The sequence below is a fragment of the Poecilia mexicana genome, unplaced genomic scaffold (genome assembly GCF_051168715.1).
Source record: "Poecilia mexicana isolate PSO_F unplaced genomic scaffold, ASM5116871v1 scaffold_23, whole genome shotgun sequence".
NCBI lineage: Eukaryota > Metazoa > Chordata > Actinopteri > Cyprinodontiformes > Poeciliidae > Poecilia > Poecilia mexicana.
The window spans coordinates 2286634-2311761 of NW_028263392.1; the positions used below are offsets into that span (position 1 = coordinate 2286634).

The 25128-nt window shown below is 38.2% G+C and overlaps 1 protein-coding gene across 1 annotated transcript in view; it reads left to right on the forward strand.

Moving 5' to 3' along the window:
- Positions 1 to 23870, forward strand: part of ntf3 (neurotrophin 3) — a 39301-nt gene extending 15431 nt beyond the window's left edge. Inside the window, exon 2 of the mRNA XM_014976696.2 lies at positions 19037 to 23870. Within this exon, the coding sequence (XP_014832182.1) occupies positions 19037 to 19933 (897 nt within the window). The 3' untranslated portion in view covers positions 19934 to 23870. The remainder of the gene's footprint in view (positions 1 to 19036) is intronic.
- Positions 23871 to 25128: the final 1258 nt, after the last annotated feature.

Consider the following 25128-nt stretch of genomic DNA (forward strand, 5'->3'; position numbering starts at 1 on the left):
TAACACTACAGGTTATAAATCGTTATGCCTGTTATCATTAGTAAATTAATATTTTTGTGCAAAGTAAAGGGTCACAAAACGTATGGATGAATCGATGTGAACATTTGGGTCAATGTCGATATCCGATATTTTCCTATCCTCTCAACAGTGAAAAAAAAACAACCTCTTTTTTCTCGCTGTCCAACGCTCAGTCAGAATAAACGTTTCCTGGTTCAGGTAGGATTATTATTTGTTAATTACCAGAATAATGAAAGAGTAATACAGAAACTGTAGAGAACTTTCTTTAAGTTTCCTTAAACTCAGAAGTTTACACACTTCTGTATATTTGACAGAATTGCCTTTAAAACGTATCATCCAGCTCAGACGTTTTGCGTTTCCTTTCCTTGCGTCTTTTTTTTTCTTCCTGTAGTTTGCTGGAATTATGTCTCATTCCTCAAGACAGAGCTGCTTTAACTGAGCCAGCTTCTCACCCCGACTCCCAGAAACATCGACTTTGTTGTCTAAAACCTGCTTGTCGTTCATTTGGCTGTATGTTTTAGGGGTAGAAGACCCATTTGAACCAAAGCTTTACATTCCAGATGCTTTGAGATGCTACAATATTTTGATATGTTTGAGTTTGTTTTTTGTCATGACTCCTACTACTTTGTGAAATGGACGCTCCTCCTGCAGAAAAACACGCACACAGCATGATACTCCCACCCCGTTCGTCAGCAGTGGTTTTGGCCACGGAACTGTTTCATAATGACCCAGTCTAATTTTTATTGTTGAACACAAACCTGAGTCTGAGTCATTGATCCAGGCTTGGAATAATTCTGGTAGGCTGGAATCTCCTTTTTCTTTATGGCTGTTAGATTTTAAAGAAAGTATTAAGAATTATCTATTAAAACATTATATTATTATTATGTTATTTACCAAATAGAAAGATTTTTTGTAAAACTGAGACAGACATAAAATGTTCAATGTCAGAGTATCTTATACTGCATTAAAAGTGACTTCAACTGAACATGGTGGACTTTTGTAAACATTATGCGTAGAGCAGTATGTTTTCTTAATGCTGCCACTTTATGTTTCTTATTAGGAAACTGTATTTGGGTTTTCTTTAAATCCTGAAAGGGGAAATCATTCAAATCCACTGGCAGCTTCAGACTTTTCCAAAGCAAAAATGTGATTTACAAGGTCACATTATGAATCACTAGGAGAGAAAAAATCTGCCCGACACCCATTAGTCTTGTCTGAAACATTTACAGTATGAATATGTGCTCATTTGTTCTAACTTAGCATTGGTTTCTGCTAATGGGTGAACCTGCTGATGGACAGGAAGCAGCTATAAAGTCCAAGGTCTGGCCAAGACAGACGTTCCCATGAATCCACAGTTGCACAATCTAATGTTTGAAAGCAACAGAATATGAGTTGATGCAGTTCCATTAAACTGTCCGCTTCTGTAACTTCGGTGCCGTGTTTGTCATCGTCTCTGGTTAAAAATGACACTGTAACTGAATCAGTATGAGTCTCGTTACGGTTTGCAGCGTTTAGAGTCAACAGGAAATTCATCTTCTCCCGCCTTTTAGAAGTCAGACCACTCTTACTTGCGCTACAAGGTGTGAGTTTTGACATACGTGAAGGAAATGTACCCGTAGGTGTGTGTGTGGACGGATGAACATTCCGTCCACACGCGTTACACTTTGACCTACACCTTCTCAGAAACGTTCCTTTGCATAAGCTGTGGATTCACAACCCCCCCCCGTCAAAAACGCTCACCGCAACAAAGCCACTTTCTTTCTGCGTCAACACATGCACGGGCACAAACCCGTTTTTTTTTTTTTTTTGAGGAGATAATCAGCCGTGAATGCCGATGAGTCACCTGGCTCAGGGCTGCGAAACATTCAGAGGGTAATTCACTGTTATGACTGGAATTCTGCCCTTCCCTGCACTCACCCTGACACCCTCTGGGGTTCAAAGACGGGGTGGTGAGAGGTGGAGGTGGCAGGGTGAGCTTCACGCCTTAGCGGCCTCGTCTGTGTACGTTCAGGGGCATCGGATTCGCTCAGATCAAACGTGTTATCAATTACAGATCCAGAGATCAAATTTTGCCAATGAAAAATTTGATCATCAAAGCCTCAATTTTTATTGAGGCTTTGATGGGAAAACTTACATTTCACATCAGTGCGAGTCTCATTACGGTCTCATGTTTATGAAAAATTGATTCATACAGATGGCTGATGTTTTGGACACCCTGTGAAATAATGGTGTCCAATATTCAAAAACACATGAACTGTGATTAGAATAGAACTGAATAGAATAAAGTGAGAGGCACATGCCTGCTAATGTGCCAATAGCAGAACTCATTTTTTGTTTAGTGCTAACACTTTTGCTAGCTTTGAAAATATTTAGTGCACTTAGTTTCCTCTAGTTACATTTTTCTGATGTGCTGATTTACTTGGCTGTTTTGTAAACTATCAGTTGAATAAAGTTTGACATCTGTGTCAACGTTTTTGACATCGACTTCTCAAATTCTTCAAGTACTGTGCGTGTATTCATGCTCTTATTTTGAAGTAAAAGAAGGCCGTTTATGCAGCAGTTCCGTTTCCTCTCAGGTTCTCTCTCTTCTTTTCCCCTCCATTACTTGAGGAAATAACATTTAATAATTTAATAATATGAATACAATATATAGGGGCATGATAGAACATTATCTCAAAATTCATTTTTACTCGAGATTTGTAGTTTTTCAAGGGTAAATATATTTTTTTATTGAAGTTAGCCCTTTAGCATTAGCTTCTGCTTCATACTGTGTTGGTTTGGCGGTCTAGCGCTTGTAGAGTCAATGTTTATGATTGGTGCTTTAGGGTTAGCGCAGCTAGCATTTTAGTCATGGTGCACTGACAGATTTATGGAAACATTCAGACTCTTAGAAAAGTTAAAAAAAAATAAAATAATAGAAATAGGAAGTAATAGACTGTACGGCATAGGACAAAAACAATGTACAGTTACAATGTAGAATGTCTGTGCTGGTAGACCCTCTGTGGGTCTTGTATACATACACGTAAACTCCCAACTACGCCGACCATACGGACGAAAGAAGGCATGTGGCAGTTACAGGTATCAAGATATATCAATGTTTAAAAAAGTTGACATTTCAAAAACATATCTCAGTCTTTTTTTAAAGACATACTGGGGAATGTAATGGACTTTCTGGGGTTTTCTTTTAGCTGCATGTAGCACAGTGGAGAGCTACGCTTCCCCTCCCCCACATGTTGGCAACCAGCTGAGTAAAAGAAGGCCTTTCCCTGGCTTTCAAATGAGACTTCATCTGTTTGTAAATATTTCAAATCACTAAAACATCAACAGTTAAGGTGTGGAAATATGAGCAACTTATCATCCGTCACTGTTGGCACACACACAAGCAGATCTGCTGAAAAAAGATAATATTCTGTGCATCTGGTATGTTTATTTTAAAAAGTAATAGTAAATTATGTTGGTGCTCCAGCTATATTTTTGCTAAAGTCTAGTATTTTAAAAACAAATATTATAGTTATGTAATTGTAATAATAAATATGCTATACTGTATCCATTTTGCCTTCTTTCAGATTTCGTTTCTGTTATGGACACGTTGCAACGTGACATCACACACACAAGATCCCACCAGTGACCATCGTTGGTTTTAGCTGTGAAGTTGTCAACATAACACACTAAATCTTAAATGTGTGTGATATGAAAAAGGAAGGCAATGTTTTACTACGGTCAACACTATAACTATATAACAAGGTTCAAGGGTATCACATTTCACAGGTCAGTAAAAAGTATTAATAAAAAAATGACGAGGGAGAGGGAGGTCGGTCAGTCACGCTAGCTTGACTTTGACAACCTTATGATGTAGATGTGCTGCAGAATTTGGTGTTTTAGTTCACAAGGCAACCATAGTAAATGAAACATTGACCACCATAATTGATGTGTATGATTTTGGTGATGGCTCTCATCAAAGTATAATGCTTGTTCAAATGTTGACTGTATGCTGTTTTTTTTTTTCATAACTTTGTAATTGAGTATTTTTGTTATGTAAAGCACAATTAACTGCCTTGGTGCTGCGATGTGCTATATGATTTGATTTCTCTGACTAGAAATCAATAGAGCAGGTGTTTTAAATGAGCCAATCAGCCACTGCTGTGTTCAAACATCACTTATTAAAAATCACACAACAAACATTGAGCCCATTCTTTGTGTGGGAAATGTTTGCGTGTTTTTTGGTGTTGAATTCTGATACATTAGTGGCGTTGCTGTCAGTCGGTTGCTATAGCAACGAGTCTCTCTCTGTGTGTGTGTGTGCATGTAGCATAGCTGGCACACAGACCGAGAAATAAGAAGGTTATGAGTGGTTTTGAGTTGTTTGGCATATTCTTATTTGCAGGAGTGTTTGTTTGGCCAGGTTGTTCTGCTGCAGACCAGTTTTCTGTACTGATGAAAAAAAATTGACATTTTCCAGTAATATATAAATGTGGCTACTTGTAAATAACTTCCAAATGACATGGGACCATCGGTGGTACTGCAATTTTTAAATTGCACATGTAGATAGATGATTAGGGTTATCACTTCTGACTCATACAGTGTTTCACAGGGATTTTATTCATTTTTTAATTTTTTTTTAATACTCCGTCTGTGTTGGAAGAATTAGTATTTGTGGGGGCATATGCTTGGCTGGAGATCACGCTGCAGACTGACCTGGATGTGGCTTATATGTGCAGAAACATCTGGAGTCAATCGGACAGCAGGGACCGGGCTCAGACACTGCAGGGTGAAAATCCCTCTGGAGGATTTGCTGGGTTTGGCACGCTGCTTCACAGCGCTAAGTCTGTCGCTAAACGATCCCGACCGGGGGTGGGCGGGTGGACGGGTTGGGCAGGTGGGGGTTGTAACCGGGTTCTCCGTGGCAACGCCATCATCCCTCTCACGGCCTCGGAATGGTACAGCTGTGGTTTTCCTGATGCAACAACTTCCAGTGGAGACCTCCCCCAACGAGAGGGTCAAAGCTGAGTGTCTGTATAATGTTATTGTTTGATGATAATTAATATTGACTAGGGCTGTACAGAACACACATGGGTTTCATTACTGGTCTAATATCTATTTTGGGTTCAAAAGTTTGAAATGTGACACTTTTACAATATTGCCTCAGTTGGGTAAGACCAGCCATTTCTACCATCGGCTCTTTATGTGTGCTATGATGGCTACTAACTTATTTCTCATCAGCAAAGCTTTGTAACATGTAACTGACTCCAAATCGAAGCGTATGTGACTTTGACCACCAATCCAGCCTCATCAAGAGACATTTAACCGCAGGGATCCTGGTGGATAAACCTTCAGCTTCCTACCAAGGTTTTCTGACAGGCAGCCGGACTCGTCTGTAAGAGTTCCTATCAGTCATTCACCTGTGTTATTTTTAAGTTCATAAGAGACTGTCGTTTCTATTGAAATCACAGATCAGCTTAGCATTTGGAAATACGCAAATAAAGATAAAATAGATTTGAGTTAGTATTGTAAATAAAACCTGGAGATTCAAAATATTTAACTGAATTACTCATTTAAATAATTCAAATCACATTTTCAATTCAATCTGATTTATTTTAGTAACATTCAGTACAGTTCAGGTTTGCTCAGTCTGTTACATAAATCTAATCCGTTTTAATACGGAAAGATTTCCAACAGCTTCAGATAATTATTTTTTTGTTCCTAATACTGATCTAAGTCACTTAATACTCTCTTGAGTGTAGTCCTACCTATAAAGCTTAGCTAAGGAAGTTAAGCTAAACTTAAGCCTAAGTAAGCTAAACGATGTGTTATCTTAACTTACCTACCTTAGATGTTCTAAGAATACTTCACCAAAAACATGCACAGCTTTAAAATTTGTCCTCACAGATACATCAGACTTGACTCGTACATGTTACAGTTTTCTTTAAATAAACATCTCACTGCTGATGATTTTGTTGGCTGTTGTCGGAATGTCAAGCTTCCATTTTGATAGAACTCCTTGATAACTCTGAACACCTGGGTTCTCACAACAATTAGGAAGTTGTTGAAATCTATTTAGGTTCTGATTGTTTTTTTTTTTTTTTTTGGGGGGGGGGGGTTGTTTAAAGCTGTGTCCTCCTAATACAGCTTGGATTTTCAGTAGATTCAACTTTTCCTTACTTACGATGACGTTTTACAGTAGTTTCCAGAAGCTGAAGACTAGCATTAGCATGTTCACGTTCTGATTTTGATAGGAATTGTTGGTGATTCAGAACATAACTTTTTTCTATTATGTTCAAACAAAACGTCTTCCAAAAGTTCATCTGCTTCATCGTAATTGTTGCAAGAACCCAGACTTTCAGATCAACAAATAATCTGTTTTAATACTGTTGAGGCCAATAATTTAAGTGTATTTTGGGGTTTCTAAATAAAATAAAAGAAGGACATTAAAATATTGACTCCATAGGCATCAGGAGTAAACTTGTGACTTTGGTAGCATTTGGAAACGTGGCTTCCATGTTCCCTGTATGAAGTGACATACAGTTAGAGATGCAACATTTTGAATTTAAATTTCATTGATTTGCCTCTTTTTTTTTAGCACTAAGTGGTGATGAGTCAACTAAGACAGAATCTTAATAAAATATAGTTCCTTGGTAGAATTGCTGGTTTAGACCTGCTTCTGCTCTGAATGCAGTCATCCATCGCTAATTTGTTTGGGGGCGACTCCCTTTACATGTTTAGGATGAACAACCAAAAGCTGAGATACTTGGTTAAGTCAAGCTTGAACGTGACAAAAAATAAGTTAAATAATGGATGGTAAAATCCAACAGAAGCAGATTTGTTCTGGAAAAAAAACTGCAAGTCAATCAGTCTATGACTAGAGGGAAAGGTAAAGTTTTGTCTTGATATTTACCGCTGCCATACTCTCCATTTACTGAGTTTAATAAACAGCTGGTTCTTAATTCAAAGCTGCATCTGGAGAAGCTGACCAAGCTGGCCGCCTTTAGCTCAGAGGTTAAACAGTGATGTGTTGGTCACAATCCGTTCAATCCCAACATCTCAAAATCCTTTAATCCTCTTCCACACTTCCTTCCGGAAACATTCAAATTATTCTTTAATGCCATTATCAAGAGATTAGCAATTATTCATCTCTTTATCTTAACACATTAAAACTTGTTTTATTGTGATAAGTGCATCTAGTTCAGGTGAGATTAGGTGTAATCAAAGGAACCAGAAACTGACCTTTGAGTTTCAAATATACAACCAGTGAAAACACTGAAACACACTTGGCCTAATTGTCTTTGACAAAAAAAAAAAAAAAAGTAGGAGTTGAGGATTGCTGGTTAATTGGTTATCTGATGGTTGGTTGACTAGTTGGTTAAGAATTTTATTGGTTGTCCAGTTTGTTTGGTTAGTTTTGTGGCTTGTTGGTTAGCATGGTGGACCTTTAACTAGTCGGATGCTTTAATTGATGGATGATACATACAACATTTCAACAAATGACTCAGAAAAATCACCAGTAAAATGACCCGGATGCTGAAAATTCTGTTATTTTTTCTGCAAGTTGCAAACTTTACATGAACATTGTAATTAAACTGTCCTGTCAGCACTTCACTGCCTGAAGATATATAACCTAATAGTTATATAATACCACAACTTTCTGAGGGCTATACAGTATATCCATACTTCACACAGAGAAAGTAAACTACAAGCAAACCTTCTTCCAGCATTATGATTCAACAGTAAGAACAAGCAAGCATGGAGGTGTTATTATTATTTTATATTTTGAAGACTCCGATTCTTTTTGTTGCCAAAGAAAATCCTCCTTTTAGGAAAGTCCCGAGGCGTGATTTACAGTATTTTTACAGCGATTCTGTGATATTCCTCCAGCAGCCTGTGGTGAATTAACTACTATTGGCACTGATGATGTTGCCTCTTTGCCAGATTTATGCCAGTCGGCTGTGATCCGCCACCGTGTAAATTAGACCTACGTGTGCCAACTTGCTCCCGTTGCTGCCAATAAAATATTTCTTTCATGATAAGATCCACATTTTACTGGGGCAATCAGAAGTAAGTAGGATTTTTTTTTTTTTTTTGGAATCAGCTATAGTTTGTGACTTTATTTTTGTTTGTGACAATATTTTTGTTTGGTTATGCTTCCACAGTAGCTGTTCTAACATGGTATACAACGTTCTTGATAGTCGGTTGTCGGTGTTTCGTGAAAAAATAATAATGGTAATGATCTATTTGGTAATGACATCTTCTTCACTGGACGAGACGATGCATGTTTTATTGGGTTTACGAGATTGAGGAACGATTATACCCAAATTTATGGGAACATTTTGTTTTAGCGAATAGAAGGTTTTATATTACAAACTGCTTGAAGGACAACATGAATGTGGAACAACTTGTTTCAGGTTTGATTCACCCAGAGACTGAGGTTGTTATGCATATTTTATATGAAATTCATGCAAAGAACTTAGCGCTGCTTCCAAAAGCTAAAAATAAAGCTTTATAAATATCTAAGTGTGCTTAAAAGAATAAGCATTGATTTGTAACAGTAAATATTTTAGATTTTGAAATAGAGAAAACAGAAAAAGCTCTTTTGTTTTGTTGAAGCTAGCTGTTAGCTGCTAACAATGCACATTTTTAGTTAATTCTAATTTTCTAAGAATTAGCATTTTTAGCTGACGCTTAGCTAATTCTAAGCCTTTACAGAACTCAAATAGATTCTACATAAACTCTTTAAAAATTGAATAAAAACTTATTCAGATTGCTTTTAACCAGATTTGAAATCTTTTTGAGCCACTACCAACATCACCGTGGCATCAGAAGAACTTATTCTTAGAACATGTGATACATTGGCATGTTTTTTGCTGAGCAGATACAGATTACACACATTTGAAGATATCAACTTTTGCATCTTTAACAGGATAATGTCACTCTTAATGATTGGGCAGATGATCTGAAAGAAGTGACTGATTGTGTTTACCGGCTTATTTATCTGACTTGTCAACGAGTCCAACTACAAAACTTGTTTCTCTGAACAAGATGTTTCTTCTGGTCAGTCGTAGTCCAAGGTATGGGTCAAGGATTTCCATCCTCCCAGAGCTTTAGCTTACCAGCATATGGATCACAACCTTCTGGACTTTCAGTGGTTGCTTCACATTTACATTCTTCAGCTGTATTTCGCCTCACTCCAATTCCAACGTAAATCAGTAGAAGTGAATCCACTGAGAACAGAAGTAATCCATCTTTAAGCAGCAACAGCTGAAGCAGCAGGTTGGGCTTCGTCTGATTGAAGGCGCTGCTGCAGAAAGTAGGCATGTTCAGACATATTCAAACTTTGAAAGGACGTTCAACTTTACTTAAACTGTAGCGCAAACATAAATGTTGAGAAAAAAAAAAAGAAGAAGCACCTGTCATTATAAACTTTAACTTTTCTGAAGCAAAATGTTGAAATTATGGGGTCAATTTTGGTGAACCGTTATGTATCCCAGCACTTATTGTGTTGAGATATAATTTTGTTTGGTCAGGTTGGACATCGTCATCGGTGTTTGTCATGTTAGACTCTCACACGGTTGATAACCGTCTGCCATGGGTCTCCTGGGAGAATCAGTGAAAACAGGGAACACTGTTTGGGGAAACGGTGAGGTAACCAGGAGAGGCTTCATTTTCCATTTCCTCCGTTCAGGAGGTTAATGCTCTGATCTGGCTGTGACTGGATGTTTTTTGTTATAAATGCAGTGCATCACATTGGCTCACTTGTAGAACCTATTCCATACAAACTGGGTTATGCATGTGTTACAGGCTTTTGGGTGCTCAGTTCTTGCTTTGCAGCTGATGCTGCATACATCACACTGAAACATCACGTTAAACGTATGCATCTAGCTGTGTTTCCATTAACTCTTAACATTGCACAAATTGAAACTACGAAAATAAATTTGCGTAATGAAAACATGCCAGCTTAAAATAAAACCTCACATTTTATTTTTTTGTACTGGAAACACAGATACTGCACAGGCAGACAGAGCCAATCACAGAAGAGGATCCTTCCCTTCGCTCACTTTTACTTGCGCTGGCATTGAAGTGAGGAAAAAAAACAAAAGTAGATTATATTGCAAGAAAAGAAAAAAAAGATATGAATCTTTTACTGCACTAGTGCAAACAAACACCTGCACTTCTGCTACAGGTAGAGAGCATGTGAAAGACACACTGGCTTCTCTGGAGGAGTGGTGATTCATTCTGTAGGATTCAGCAAACATTTAAGAGCTACACACAAGCATCCCAGAATCACACACACACATAGATTGATGACATGATGCGACTTGTGTTGCCACTGGCGCTACAGGATCCGGTAAATTTCGTATCTACAACAGCAACCGCAGGAACTTGCAAACATATTTCTCAGTGCGTTGATAATTTAGTTGGAAAGAAAAACCCCAACGTTTGCTGAATGAAACCACAAGACTGGACATTTAGAGTTTAACTGGTTTAATTGAACTGCAGAAGTGAAAGTTGTGCGACCTGCTTCAAGCTGCTTGGTTGATGGATTCCTCCATCTGAATTGTTAGTCTCTGCAGCTCCTCCAGAGTTACCATGGAGATCTTGGTTGTTACTCTGATTAATGTTCTGCCATAGTTTTGAGCAAAAGGACCGAACAGTGTTATGTGAGAAGTTTAAAGCTTTGCAAATAAACATTAGCATTTTACAGAACCAGAAAATGCCAGGTATGCAGTAAAGGAGCACAATTATGTAAAATCTACCTTTTCTTAGCTATTCATCATGTTACAATGTTATTCCCTCATCAAAAGGGTTAATAGAGGAGCCATGTTGTGATGATTTCCTGAAGGCGGAGTTTCAAAAAGAGCAGGAGCTTCTTAAAGAGACAAAGCCCAATTTCAAGGCAAAATCAAATTTCTTTTAAGTTGTAGCATTTTTATAGCAACTGAAGTTAGCATAGTTACTTGATTGATTGTGCTATAAAATGGCAGTATGTGCCTGGACAACACTTAATGCTGCCCCTTTAAAACCTAACAGGACAGTGAATAAATGCGACCAGCATGCTTACAAGATAGAGGTTTCAACCAGTAGTGTGAATTTGAAACACTGAAAACAGCTCAAGGATAAAACATCGTCGCTCTCAAGATGCGTTGCACATGAACTCACAGCTAGCTGAGAAAGTGTCATTAACTTGTGATCCACATCGTCCAACAGCGCTTCGAGGTAATTTTGTGTTTATTTTATGGCACGCTCCACTGGCGTTCTGCACAGAACGTGTTGGCACATGCTAAACACCTCACCATATCAATGTTTGATTTACATAAACCGGGGAACCCGAGTTATGTCACCTCTCATTAGCCAAGGCAGCGCGGTAACGAAGCCGCTGCAGCAACTCAGGGAACCTGAGTGTTCCTGCTGACACGTTGTCACCTTAAGGGTGATTATCTGCATCAATCCTATCAATTAGGTGTTAAAAGCTCACATGGTGTGAAGCTACAACATTAGCCTCTAACCTATTACATCCCTGAGACAATGTTGCTGCAGCACCACATGCTCTTCTTAGAAATCTGCCCTTCCTCTCACAGGTGTGTGTGTGAGTGTGTATGCAGCCCCGGTGTGTGTGTAGGGGTTAGTTGAGGCCTTACCATTAAATGACCATAGCAAAGCTTTGGATGCAGTTAGAAATCCTGGCGTCAGCATTAAGTCTCACCTCCATTTAAAGAGCTAACTACAAGTGAGACAGTTCTGAGAGTTGCTAGGGGAAACGAGTGAGGCATGTTGGAGGTGTGAGGGGAGGGAAATGTAATTTGAAATCTAAAGACTGGAGTTCTTCTAATCAATGGCCTTGTGCTTTAAGTTTGGGTTTTACGTCCTGTGAGTGCCACAAAGTTGACGTCAAAGTTATTATAGTTAACTGAAACTAACGAAAACTGAAACAATAAAAAACTGTAATTAGTTGGGAGAAACTATACTAACTTTAACTATATTGTGCGTTTATAAAAAATAATTAAAACATACTTAATATATATATAATATATTATTATATATAATATAATATTATATATAATATAGTATTCTTTGTTTTTGTGTTTATGAATGTATTATATGTAGCATATGAATGTGAAATTGACATTTGCGTCAGCGGTTTGCGTCAGCTGTTGGCAAACTCCTCCTGGCAGTAATTATGCTAATCTGTAAAAGCTGGGAGAAAATTCCAACAATAACTGAATACAATTTTTGAAAATGTATTCCTTACTCAATGTACCCAGTATCACAATGCAACACTTTGACATTTTGGAATTCTGCACCTAAAAATGAACTAAAGTATGAAAAAACTAAAACTGGTACTATAACTAGTAAAAACTAAACCATATTTGACTAATAATGCCTCATAAAAACCAGCAAACACATGCTAAAAAATCAAATTAAAACTAACTGAATTTGATAAAAAGTCACTATAATGAAAACCCCGAAACTATTATAACCCTGGCTAAAATCTTACCGTTTTATGAGCATTAATATTAGCCCTCTGCAACAAAAGACCTCTAAAAACGGAGGAACTCATCTGAAACGGTTCAGTGTTGACCTCAGATGTGTGTTTTGTTGTCGGTCTTGTGATGGAGCGTTGGGTGTGTTTTCTGCCTTGTCTTTCAGGCTCAGTGGTAATTCATCTACATGCTGACATGATTAAACAAATCGAATAATGACCAATTGCAGATTCAGCCCTGAGTGACATTAAGAACATTTAAATCGCTGCAGCTGCATTTATGTAGCTATTTTTGTTGCCAAAATGAGATTAGTTAGACATAATAAATAAATCATCAAATAGTGCACACATGAATCGGACCTTTATCATTTTAGTGCAGCTTTGCTTAAACTCGCTGATTGACTAGCCTCAGCATTTTTATTCTACAACAAGGAACTATTTTCTTCATAGTTCAGTTAGCAGCTCTCTAAACATTTGAGTACATTTTTAAGAAAACTGAACTTTATCCCCAGATAAAGAGTGGAGTAGAAAAGAAAACATGACTGTATGTATCAGTCATAAGTTTTAATGGCTAGCTGGCTCCTGGTGAGGTTGAGTATTCTTCTTCTTTCTTAAATCTGTGTACATACAGATACACCAACATCTATTAATCAATCAAAATTTTCCAGTCAACTACATTGATGCGTTTTTTTCTATGGTAGGTACTTCCATACGGTCAGTATCGTATCTACAGCAAACGGCGGTCAACTGTTTGGTATTTTCTCATTACAGTTTTGCTCGTCGTCCTGATCTGAATCTTCTTAGTCGTTTCTCTAAAATCTAGTTGTTTAAAAACAAGCTGTACAATTTGTGGCTCTTTTTTCTCTCTCCAAGCAATAAAAATGGTTGAAAATTGAAAAATGGCAATGAAGATCTTTGAGTTGTATTGGCTGTAGGTGTTCGTTGGTAAGGAGCATCACCTTTGTAAGTGTGGAAGGGAGCTGAAGAGACATATTGAAGCACTTAGCAGAACCAAATAAAACTTGTTTTAGTCATTATCCATCTCGTTTTAAGAAGTGTGTGTAAACTGTCCTTACTTGCTCATATTCATATATTTTCCTATTAGTCAGATAACACTGTATGATTAGCACATCCCAGAATGCTAATCTGGAGGTGGATCCTTTTCTTCTCTTAAAATCTAGTGTGTGTGTTGTACGTATACCAGATATGGTACGATAGTTGGAGAACTTTTTAAGGCATATGAAGGTTTCTCATCTATAACATCCTGACAATGAGATGGTAAGTCAGTTCAGATTTGCTAATTGTCATGCTCTGTGATGAGGCGAACTGTTATTACCAAAACGAGCCAGTAATGATGTGGTTTCTATGCGATTTCAAAATTCAAAATACCTGGGGTTTTCAGATAAAGATTCTGCGGTCGCCACTAGACGTCTCTTCTATCAACTGGCAGAGTGTGTTTCAGCGATGTTGCTGTTGTAATTGATATGTTGGTTGTCGCTGTGGTTTCTCTGGGGTTTTCTTCTCTTTCTGCAGGTATAGCAGACTGCTACAATGTTTTCTTGTATTCTCTATTCTTCTCTCCTCTAGTCTTTCGTTCCCTTTAAACTCCCCCCTATTCTGTTCCATCTCCATGTTGATTAATCGAAAAACCCAAATCAATTAGTAGTTTTTAGTTTCTTCTATATTTATATGTACATGCATTTATACATATCAAGTGACCTCAAGCTGTAACACTGCAGCTGTGAAAGTCAGTCTGTTGGCACTCAGACCAGAACCAGAAGAGCAAATAAACACTTTGTTGATGTAATTTCCATTATCTTTGATATGAACAGTCGTCATATTGGATTTTGATATTGCAGTTGATTATAAGACTCCAACTTCTTCTGTTAGACTGCTGCAGCCTGACTCTGACTTTCTGAATGTCAAACAAATAAATGAATCATTCTGAGTCATAAAGTTTGAGTTTAAAGTTTCTTGCAGATGCAGTCACATCGCTTGAATCTTTTCAGATTTCATCACTATATAACTACAAACATTAGGATGTTCCATGAGACGTTTGTGACTAACACTAGGTAGTGGTTCATTTTGAGGTGTGAGGGGAAAAAAATGCATTCAAAAATTTCTACATATTGACATCAATCTAAACAGACTTTCTTCCAGGAGTTTTCTTGTATTTTCTCAGCCTCTTTGCTGTTCCTGTCATTGATGTTCTTTTTCCTGGTCTGTCAGTCCAGCTGAATGTTGGGCTGGATTATATTTAGGGGTCTCAGACTATATCTGCTACTTAAAAAAAGGCAAAGGTCAAACGTCCTACTCATAAGATCTTATGTAGAAAAGCTTTTTGAGTCAGTTCCACCTGAGCAGCTGGTCCTTGCCTCTCATTGTAGTGAACAAGCCGGGTCCTTTCTGCTTTGTCTCTGCTGCCAGGACCTTTCTAAGCTGCTTCTGTCAGGAGACAAATGGTGTTTAAACAGGCTGCTAAGCAGATGGCTGAATGCGTTTGGTTGCTATATGTCCTTCCTTGTGGATCAAGCTAGCGGCACTGATGATTTATTCCAGCTGTATTCTATTTTATGTATTGTTTTGTGTCAAAGGAATGATTGGTGAGAGGAAAGTAAATGTAAAAATCCAGCATTCAGCTGCTGCCTCTCCTCCCCCTGCAGAAAACTGTCCACACTGTGAAATGATTTAACAAGATTAAATATATTTCATAGGAATTTTAATGCGATAGGCCAACATTTAGTTGTATTTTGTTATTTCTCTCCAAAGGGAGAATCATAAAGTTGTTTCTTATTTCACCTTCTGCATGTTTTTGAATTGTCTTTGCCAATGAAAAGTGAGATATGGGTTTGAACTCTATGGTGGCCATAGAGCCTCAGCGCAACAACAAAAGCCACAGCAGCCATGCTGAAACAGAATTGATACTTTATCATCACTTTTTCTGTAGGATCTCTCCCATTTTAAATTCTGTTTAATATGACTTACATTTTTAATACAAAATCTGTTTTAGTTTGCTCTAGTTTTAGTATAAACTCATTTTACCATTTTAAAATCAAATCTGTTTTAGCACAACTTCTATTTTAGCTTAATTTCCATTTTGGCCAAAAATCTGCTTTAGCATACAGTGAATTTCATTTTAGCATAACTTCATTGTGGCTTTTTTACCGTGGTGTTGTGGGTTTTGCATTTTGCTGACCCTTCTGGGCCACCGTAACATTTCACCGCCCTTTGCTAAGAGTCAACCTAAGAAACACAAGTCCCTTCAGATCGCTCAGTCTCTAAACTTAGAGTCCACCTGTGTAATGTGGTAACTGATGGAGCTGCAGAGAACCGTAACTCAGGCAGGTTAAACTGTCAAACTGGAAAACTATTAATTAAGGAAAAAAGTATGCTATTTTTCACGGTGAAACTTCTGACCTTTTTTGGGACGTTTTATGGCTCGTCTAACAAGAGAAGTCAGATAAAAACGTCTCTTTTTCAGCTGTGGCACGTTGAACTCAGGATATAGCTTTTGCTCTATTTACTTTTCATCAAAGCAGTGCTTTAGCTGGAGAGACACCATGGAATAATCTTCAATAAGGTCTGTGCTTCCTTACAAATCAAATTAGCATCATGGTTCACAGTAAATTAATCAGTCATCTGTAGTTAGGCCGGTTGATGGCATTTCAAAGGCCTGTGTTCCGGATACACCCAGTTCTGGGACTATTTTCAGGTCTCGGTACCATCTGAATATCACATGAAAAATACATTTTCCCCAGAACAATTATCCAATTAAGTGTGGCGTACACGGCTTTTATCTTGTAAACAAGGCTTTCTGAAATCACTTGACGGTGAAATGTGAGGGACCTCCTGACAGTTAACCAGGCCTTTAAGTGATTCGTCTTGTTCCTGTTTGCCTCTTATGATTATATAAATCATGTCTTTGCCACATTTCCTCATGAAAGTAACAAACACTGGAACAAGGCAACATTTTGGCTACCTCTGCAATTATCATGCCTTTTTCTATTGCAACCCATTGACCAAATAATTTGATTTCAATGGTTTTAGACACCAGCTAATGTTAAGTCTACGTGCAGCCTTGTTGTAGACATACATTTATAATGAGGTTGAAGATTAGACATTGAAAGTGTTGAGTGACATCCCATTCGTGGCTATAGAAGCTTCTGCTCTCGTGGGAACAATTTCTGTGGGCGAACGCTGACGTTTGTCTGCAGTGTCTGCTCTAATCCATTCCAAACATGCTTTGTTGGTTTGACGTCAGAATTCTTTGAAGGCCAGTCGGTTCTTCAACAGCATACATGCTCACCCGTGTCTTCAGGTGTCGTGCTTTGTGCTCTGGCACAGAGTCACGCTGGAGCAGGAAGGGGCCTTCTGCTAAATCCATCCCCAAAGAGTTTAAAGCACAAAACTGTCCAATGTACCAATGTTTTGCTACAATGCAGCATTAAGAGTTTAAGACCAAATTTAGAATGAAAAAATGTTCAAATTCCATGGTAGATGTCTGTTGACCGTTTTGGGAACCAGGGTTCCTGAAGTCCTGGTGTACTACAGGTGTTGGTCTTTCCAACACACCTAAATCAAATGAATGGTTCAATATTAAGGAATTAATTTAGTCAATACATAGCTGTGTTTACGGGACACATCTAAGCCTTTCTGTGAAAAAGGTTCCTCTACCTGCACCGGTTTTCTCATGTACTCCCCACAGGTTAAAAAGATTTGGTGTGGCATAAATTTGGTTTGTATACTTCGGAATAAAAATATTACGGGAAAAGATACAAACTAATTACAATTTTTTTTTAATGGAAAACGTCGACAGAACATAGTGTTGATGTTTTGTTAACTAGGTTTTTTATTAGTGGATGTTTTTCTAAAAAACCTGGACAGGACCCAACAATGAAGAATGTCTTGTTTTTTCTAGAGATGAAAGACTCTGTTTTTAATTTGACAGTATTTACAGATTCCTGTTTTTAAGAAAGAGGTTTATTTAGCTTGTTTTAAGTTTTATGTATTTACATTTCTGGCCCTTGAGGCAGAAAGCTTGGACGCCACTTGTTTTAGCTTTTTGCCAGTCTTAATGGAGATTAATAACTTCAGAGCTCATGATTCCAGATGCTAATGCAGTTCCGTTTCATTAGATTTTTTTTTTTTTTTACGTTTTGAACCAGGGTTAAAGCGGTTGTGAAATAATAATAATTAAAAAAAAATCAGACATGTCTTTTCCAACACCTTTCCTAGAATTCAAAAATCTAAAACTCAACTTTCTCAGAACCAGAACGCATGTAAACAGCCTTCCAGCTATAGAGATTAAGTAATAAAAGAAAGCAAAACAAAAAAAAAAAAACAATGAACAATTACCTGACGACATCGCTGAAGATAACTAAGATTTAACTGACAAAAGCAGCTCAAACTTTAACTTAGAGGAATAAAAAAAAAAAAAAAACAGGGACACTTGACTTGTAGCAGTGTATATTGTTCTGGTTCTGCCCGTTGTGAACAATGTGCTGAATTGAAAGCGTGGTTCTGTGGGAAACAACAGCGACAGATGAGGCTACTTAAACTGGTTAAGATGCTGGAACAGACAATGTCAACAACCTCTTTTAGAGAGCTAGCGGGCAAAATGTTTTTCAGTTGAGGATGTTTCGTGGAAGTGAGGTATGTTACACAAGTCGCCGCATGTTAATTCCCAAGCATGTATGCTTAGGCGAAGGCACGTCCTCGTGCTGCGAGTGTTTTAGATTTGTGTTAAAAATCAGCCGTTTTAAATGCTTTTGAAGCTGAAATCACCTCTTATGTTGAGAATTATTAAACCACGCAAATCTTTCGTTTCATGTTATTCTCTCGCTTTGAAAATGAAAACGCACAAAGTCGGTTTGATGACATAAAAGGTATTCTTGGGCCCCATTTTTCATGATCTAGATTTAATACTACGTATTGGAAAACAGTCAAATAAGGAAGTCAGACCCATTGCTAAATAAATGATGCGTTTTCTTCAAAAGGTCTGTCTTACAAAAGTAATCATACCCTCCATGTTTTCTCGTAGTATTTAAAAGATGAACACAAAATAGTGCAAATTTCTGTACTGGAAAGAAAGGTTCTCACTTTGATTACATGCAATGGTATAACAATTCAACCAACATGGGATAAATGTTTTAAGTGAAATAATTTGCCAGTAGACCTAGTTCTTTTTCATCAATATTAAGTAATTATTAACTTAAAACAACCTCCTATTTCTTGGTTAAAAGTTACTTGTAAATTAGTTTTGTCTCGTCTAGCAGAAACTAGACCAATAACTAGATTCTGTTCAACAATTGGCTCGGTAGAAATTCTACCAGGTGAATTCAAGTGAATGGGAGAAAGCCAAGACTGTCTGCGAAGCGTGATTTTAATCAAGCCAATAGCACAGGAAGGCAATGGCCAGGCTAGTTGTAAAGCTGTAAAATGATACAAACACTCCTGCAAGGCACTGTACCTCTGTAAATGAAAGAAAATCCAATTTGGACATATTAAGGGTACAAACCTCATATCTCTTCTCTTTTTATGTCTTCACAGATTTTGCAGGTGAATCTAGTGATGTCCATCCTGCTGTATGTGATGGCCCTTGTGTACCTGTATGGTATTCAAGCATCTAGCATAAACAGCAGCCACAAGGGACAGCAGCAGCACCCGCCGAGCCCCGACCCGTTGAACTCCCTCATAATTCAGCTGCTGCAGGCCGACCTGACGAGGGAGCGGACCTCGGGGAGCCACCGGCAGCAGGGGAGAGGCAGGGATGCCAAGCACCACAATCCCATCCTCCCTGTTTCGGGGCCAAGCTTACCGTTCAAGGAGCAGGAAGACGGCGAGCCGTGGGGCGCGGGCGGCCGCAGCGGCGGGAGCAGCGAAGGCGCAGTGGAGCAGCAGGTGACGCTGGTGAACTCTGACCTTCTGCGGAACCACAAGAGATACATTTCACCGCGGGTGGTGCTGAGCGACCGGCCGCCGCTCCAGCCGCCTCCCCTGTACCTGGCGGACGACTTTGTGAGCGGCGGGCCGGAGGGAGCGGCGGTGGGAAACAAAACACGGAAGAAGCGGCAGGCCGAACACCGGAGTTACCGCGGGGAGTATTCTGTCTGCGACAGCGAGAGCAAGTGGGTGATGGACAAAACCAGCGCCATGGATCTACGAGGAATCAACGTGACGGTCATGGCCAAAGTTAAAACCTTCGACAAGCGGGAGGTCAAGCAGTTTTTCTACGAGACGAACTGTCGGGGCGAAGACCAGCCGTCCAGAGCCAAAGAAAGGCAGTGCAGGGGAATCGACGAAAAAAACTGGAGCTCTCAGTGCAAGACGACGCAGACGTTTGTTCGCGCGCTGACGCAGGACCACAGCGGCATGGTGGGCTGGAGGTGGATACGCATCAACACTTCCTGCGTCTGCGCGTTGTCGAGGAGAAAACGCAAGACGTAAAATTCCAGTTTCTCAGAACCAGAACCAGTGGAGTTCCACTTTTCTTTTTCTGGGATTTTACTTCCACAGCAAACCGCACCACAGGATTAGGTGCGGTGGTAGCGGACCACGACGTTCTGCTCCAAACAACACATCTGAAGAAGTCCCGGGTCGATTTGAATGCGATTTCAAACCAATGTGCTGCAAGCTGTAACGAAAGAACTCAACTCGAGAGGGCGAGGACTGCGCAACGGAGAACTGTACATATAAATTATTTAAATTATATGAAATGCATGTAGTGAATACATGGTTATCTATCTTTATATGATGTATGAATATATTTGTGTTATTTATTGACAGAAGATTCCTTAAAATGAAAATGAGGAAAAAAAGAAGCGAAGCTTAAACCTGACTTTAAGACTATAATGCGAAGCTAGGGGCTGCAGAGGTGCTTCACAGCGAGACTTCGTAAGTGCCTTCACTGAAGTGTGAGTAGCAGGACGTGGCAGCAACGGTTGCCATAAACGTTTTGGCAACGAGTCCGTAGTTAGGTGACCCATCAGCAGGGACCTGTCCCATCCCGCCGACCCGCCAGCGACACAATCAGAGGTTGCTAGACAACCAAAATGCAAGATGTGCATCAAGAAATCTTTTCAGTGTCTTCGCCGTGATGTCGACCAGCGGTCAAGTTTTGCTTCTTGTGGTTTCATTTGTTTCATCCTTTGAATAAAAGGCCCATATATCCCAAAGTTGGAAATTTTATATTTAAAATAATAATAAGACCCATTTCAAATTGTTACAGTGCCAAAGATTAGATAACATATGTAAGAGGATAATAAATGTCTTTATTCTTCTTTTCACAGCTTACCTTCCGAATCTGTTTTGATTTCACAGTTTTCATGGTTGGTCGAAGTGACTCGTGTTATGTTTCCCCAAATGCGACTTCGCAGGTTTGTCCATTTTGAACAACATCGTTTCAGGGGCAGTTGGCAGTGAGCCCGTTTAACACCTGATCATTTTATGTGAGTTACAATTTTTTTTTAATAAAAAGAGTAAGAGTTAGGAACTACCTACCTAAAAAAATTTAGCTACTTGAACATAAAACAAAAACTGAAAGGACTCTGTAAGATTACCTGTGTTAGCTAACAGGCTAGCTTACCCAAAAGAGAGAAATAATTTAAGATGGTTCTGCCATTTTGGATGCCAGTGTAAATTCTGTAGAAAACATGGCCGTGGTTTGGTTGAGAAAAATTGAAAAATTCGGTAGTTTTCTATCTCCTGGGTATTAACATTTTTTTTTCAGTTAATATTAATTTGTTAAAATTAGCTAATTGTGCCATCTGACTAGCTGTCTCTTTGTGACATGACACCGTTTAACAGTTGAACATTTTTTAGTGGGATTGAGTTTTTATTTTAAAGTAAAGGTTAGGTACTATCCTGAACAATACTTAGTCTAATGAACGATAACTGACAAGGGTCCACATAAAGACTAGAAAGATCACTGGGATTTTTTTTTATATTTTTTGCATGTTGAGAGAATTCTTCTCTATCCTCTCAAATATATATGCTAAAAAAAAATCACATTTAAAAAAAAGTTTTTGTGCTGAACGTGCTGATGTCAGCTGCTGGACTTCACATAATGACACACAGGACCTTTAATACCTGCCTGCGTAAAGGTTCATTTCAAACGTTACTTTTAATCTGACAAATGACACTCATCAGGACATATAATTATTAATTTATCTAACATAACTGCATTTGGAGTTATGATTGAAATATTTATTTCTTTGTTTGGAGGTTTGATTCAAGCCTGGCTGGAAGTAACACATGAGGGTTTATTTAGAGAACTTATGAGAATAAAAATAGTGTGAATCATCTGCTGTGATGTTCTCAGCCACCAGCTCAATCCAGGGCATAAAAACTGTGAATTCGAAACCACAAAGTTACACAGAGTTCTGCAGCAGAAGACAGACAAGCACTGAGGGGATTCCCTTCAGAAGCACACTGGAAGATTCTTTTCTCACCTTGTTTACATTGTTAGGATTAAATCCCACATCTTAGAGTTCACAGACCAAAAGAGTTTATGTGGTTACTTACCTTCAGGTAATTTCATAGTAAACACAGGCATGTGTTCAATCCTGTGTATTAAATTGTAACACAGAAGCACAATCAGCTCATTTTAAGACCAAATTAAAGTCTCACATGCTCAGCCAGTGAGACTCTTCGTTTTGCTGTCAAAGATTATGGCGTATTAGAGCCATTATAACAGAAAATAAAGGAAGAGTAAATTTCTGCCAAAAAACTGAGATTGGTCTGAGATTTTCTAGCAGGACATTTATGAGCTTCAAAAGTCCAAAAGGTTTGGTATTAGTGGTAGACTTGGCAACGATATCATTGATATTTTTGTATTGATCCACCCTCCTCTATCAGTGGAAGCTGGCGTTACTCATGCATTATTTTCCTTCCAGTTCTCAATTATGTGTTAATTTGCTATATTAAATCTCAACAAAACACATTAGTGTTGATTAATACGGCGCTCTATCAATCAGGGGAAAAGTTGATTTGTCAAACTGGGTAATGCTACAATTAATCATGCTGACAACTATGTGAGCTCATGATGCTTTTACTGCAAAAAAATCTTACCAAGTGTTTTTGGTCTAATTTCTAGTGCAGATATTGATGGCGACCACCTTATGCCAACTGTTACAAGTGGAGATGGATTTATAGTACTTTTAAACTAATCCATAACAAAAGTTTGTTTAAAATGTATTTGTACTGGTATTGTTACAATAAGATACAGAAGGTTGCAGTGGAACACAAAGTACTCATTCCATTGGCAGATTATTGCACTTAGAGCAAAATATTTTTTCCCATAAGTGTAAGAAAATCTGCTAGTGGAACTAAAATTTCCTTTTTATCAATGTTAAGGTTTTTTTTTTTTTTTTTTTACTTAAAACAAGCTCTGAAATCTTGCTAAAAGTTTCTTATTAGTTAGTTTTGTCTTATTTGAAGTGCATGAAGACATTTGCACTAGAAACTAGACCAAAATTACTTGATACATTTTTGTATTTTTGCAGTACAGGGTTCCGACGATGTCAGCTTTTGATTCACATTGAAGAGTACGGCTCTAATTAGGTGCAAAAACGTAAAAGCCTAGTCCAATAATGTTTGTAGAAATTACTGGAAGGTGGTCCCTGAGGGTGCAACCTGATCGTAGCATTGATTTAACAACTCAATGATAGTTATCGCTTAGTTTTCTATTACGGACAGTCATTAACACAAGAAGGAACATTAGAATGTTGGAATTGGGATCATTTCAAAGGTACAATAAATGAGCCACAATGTTTTTAGTAAGGGGTTTGTAGCTAGAAACAAGACAAGGTATTGGAAATACGTTTCTGTAAGTTCTATAATGACTAGACCAATTATGTCTGGAAAAACGTAATCAAAACGTCTCATGTCTGCAGTGAAAATAGCTCAAGAGCAGGGAGAAAAGCACAAGGTCTTGTTTCAGTCATGCAGCCGAAGCAACACGATTGACAACGATATGAATCAGTCATTATCAAATTCCTCAAAGATATGCGTAATGAAGCATGTTTGTTTCTTCACCCTGTGGTTTCTAAGAGGCAAAGCAATATTTCACAGTTCAGACTGCGTTTCTTTAAAACTAGTCTGTTTGTCAAGATTTAGGACTTTTTAGACATTTGAACAAAGGTTTCTGTTGACAAGTTTGACAATAACAGATAAAAACTTTCTTCTAAGGAAAAATTTTTGTTTTTCTTTAATCCTTCAAGAGAAACCCATTTGTTCTGTATGAGTACGATTAAGCACAATGTTTTTACTGGTACTGTATTTAGACAAAAGATTTTTAACGCTTTCTAAACATGTTGTTATCTTATTATTGTGAGCTTTTGTTGTTCTCCTCACAAAACTGGCCAAATATATAATGTTTCCAAGACCTTGTCGGTAATTGTGTCGTTAATGGTGGTTGGTTCAGACATTTAAAATCTGAGAACTGGCAAGAGTTTAACGCGTTGCCTAGTGAGACAACGGCAGAAACAATGCAACTTTCTGCATCTTATTGTAACAATGCCAGTACAAATAAGCTTTAAATAAACCATTGTTATGGATCAATTTAATAGTGCTATAAATCCATCAACACCTTATCTCCGCTTGTGACATTTGGAATAAGGTTGTCACCAAACACCTGAGTCTTAAAGTTCACTTTAACAACTTCCTTGGCAACAAGTTAGCACAAGACACAAACTCTATCCACGTTTCCATGGCAAACTTAAGGATAGTTACAGGATAATATGTACTGTGAGAGAATGTGGACAATTACAAAATGACGCACGCACATTTTAAGGGGAGTGAACTGTGTTAGTTCAAAGGGGTGGTTTCCTCGGTGATGGGGTCAAAATCAGCCAAATTCAGGGCACTAAGTAGCTGGTTTCCTCGCACAGCTCAAAGAAAATTAGCACCACACGTCCTTTCCCGCTCCAAGTAATCTTTATATATATTCGTGTACTTTGACAGACATAATTCCCGGTCAACATATTCTTGAAATTTTGTGGTTTTAGACATTCAAAGTCACTCTGAGCAATAGTTGAACTTCGTTGTCTGTCCATAGACAAACTTTATTCTCTGCCATTTTGACCTTTTTTAGCGGTTTTCAGATAGAAAGGTTTGAGTTTCAAAAAATATAGCACCAGCTAGTGGCGTGCAAGGGAATTACACCATTTCCACGTTTGCTGTTGTGTTGTTTACATAGTAAAGATTGTACTTGAAACATGGTCATTTAAACGAGTTAATATACATTTTCATTGGATCGTTGTTGTGTAAACAGGGCTTTACGCTAACCGATGTAGATTTGTGGTTTTCTTTTTGGTCTTACTTTTCAATTCAGAGACAGTAGATTGGAATCTATGGTCTTTGAACTTTTAACTAGTGCGTCTAAGTCTAAAATATATAGTTATATCAAAATAGAAGAAAAACATGTCATCTTTAAGGAAAGCCATTGATGTTGCTTGGTGACACAGTACTTATTATTCTCTGAGGCTGTGTTATGTTTTCATATTTAATCCAACAACATCAGCTGTCTTTTATGAGGTGTAAAGTTTGTCTTTGTATCTTTTGTTTTATGTTTCTGGGAACCCCATTTGGCAGAAAAGGTGTGATAATGGGACAAAGGTTCAACTTTCAGCCAATCAGCAACC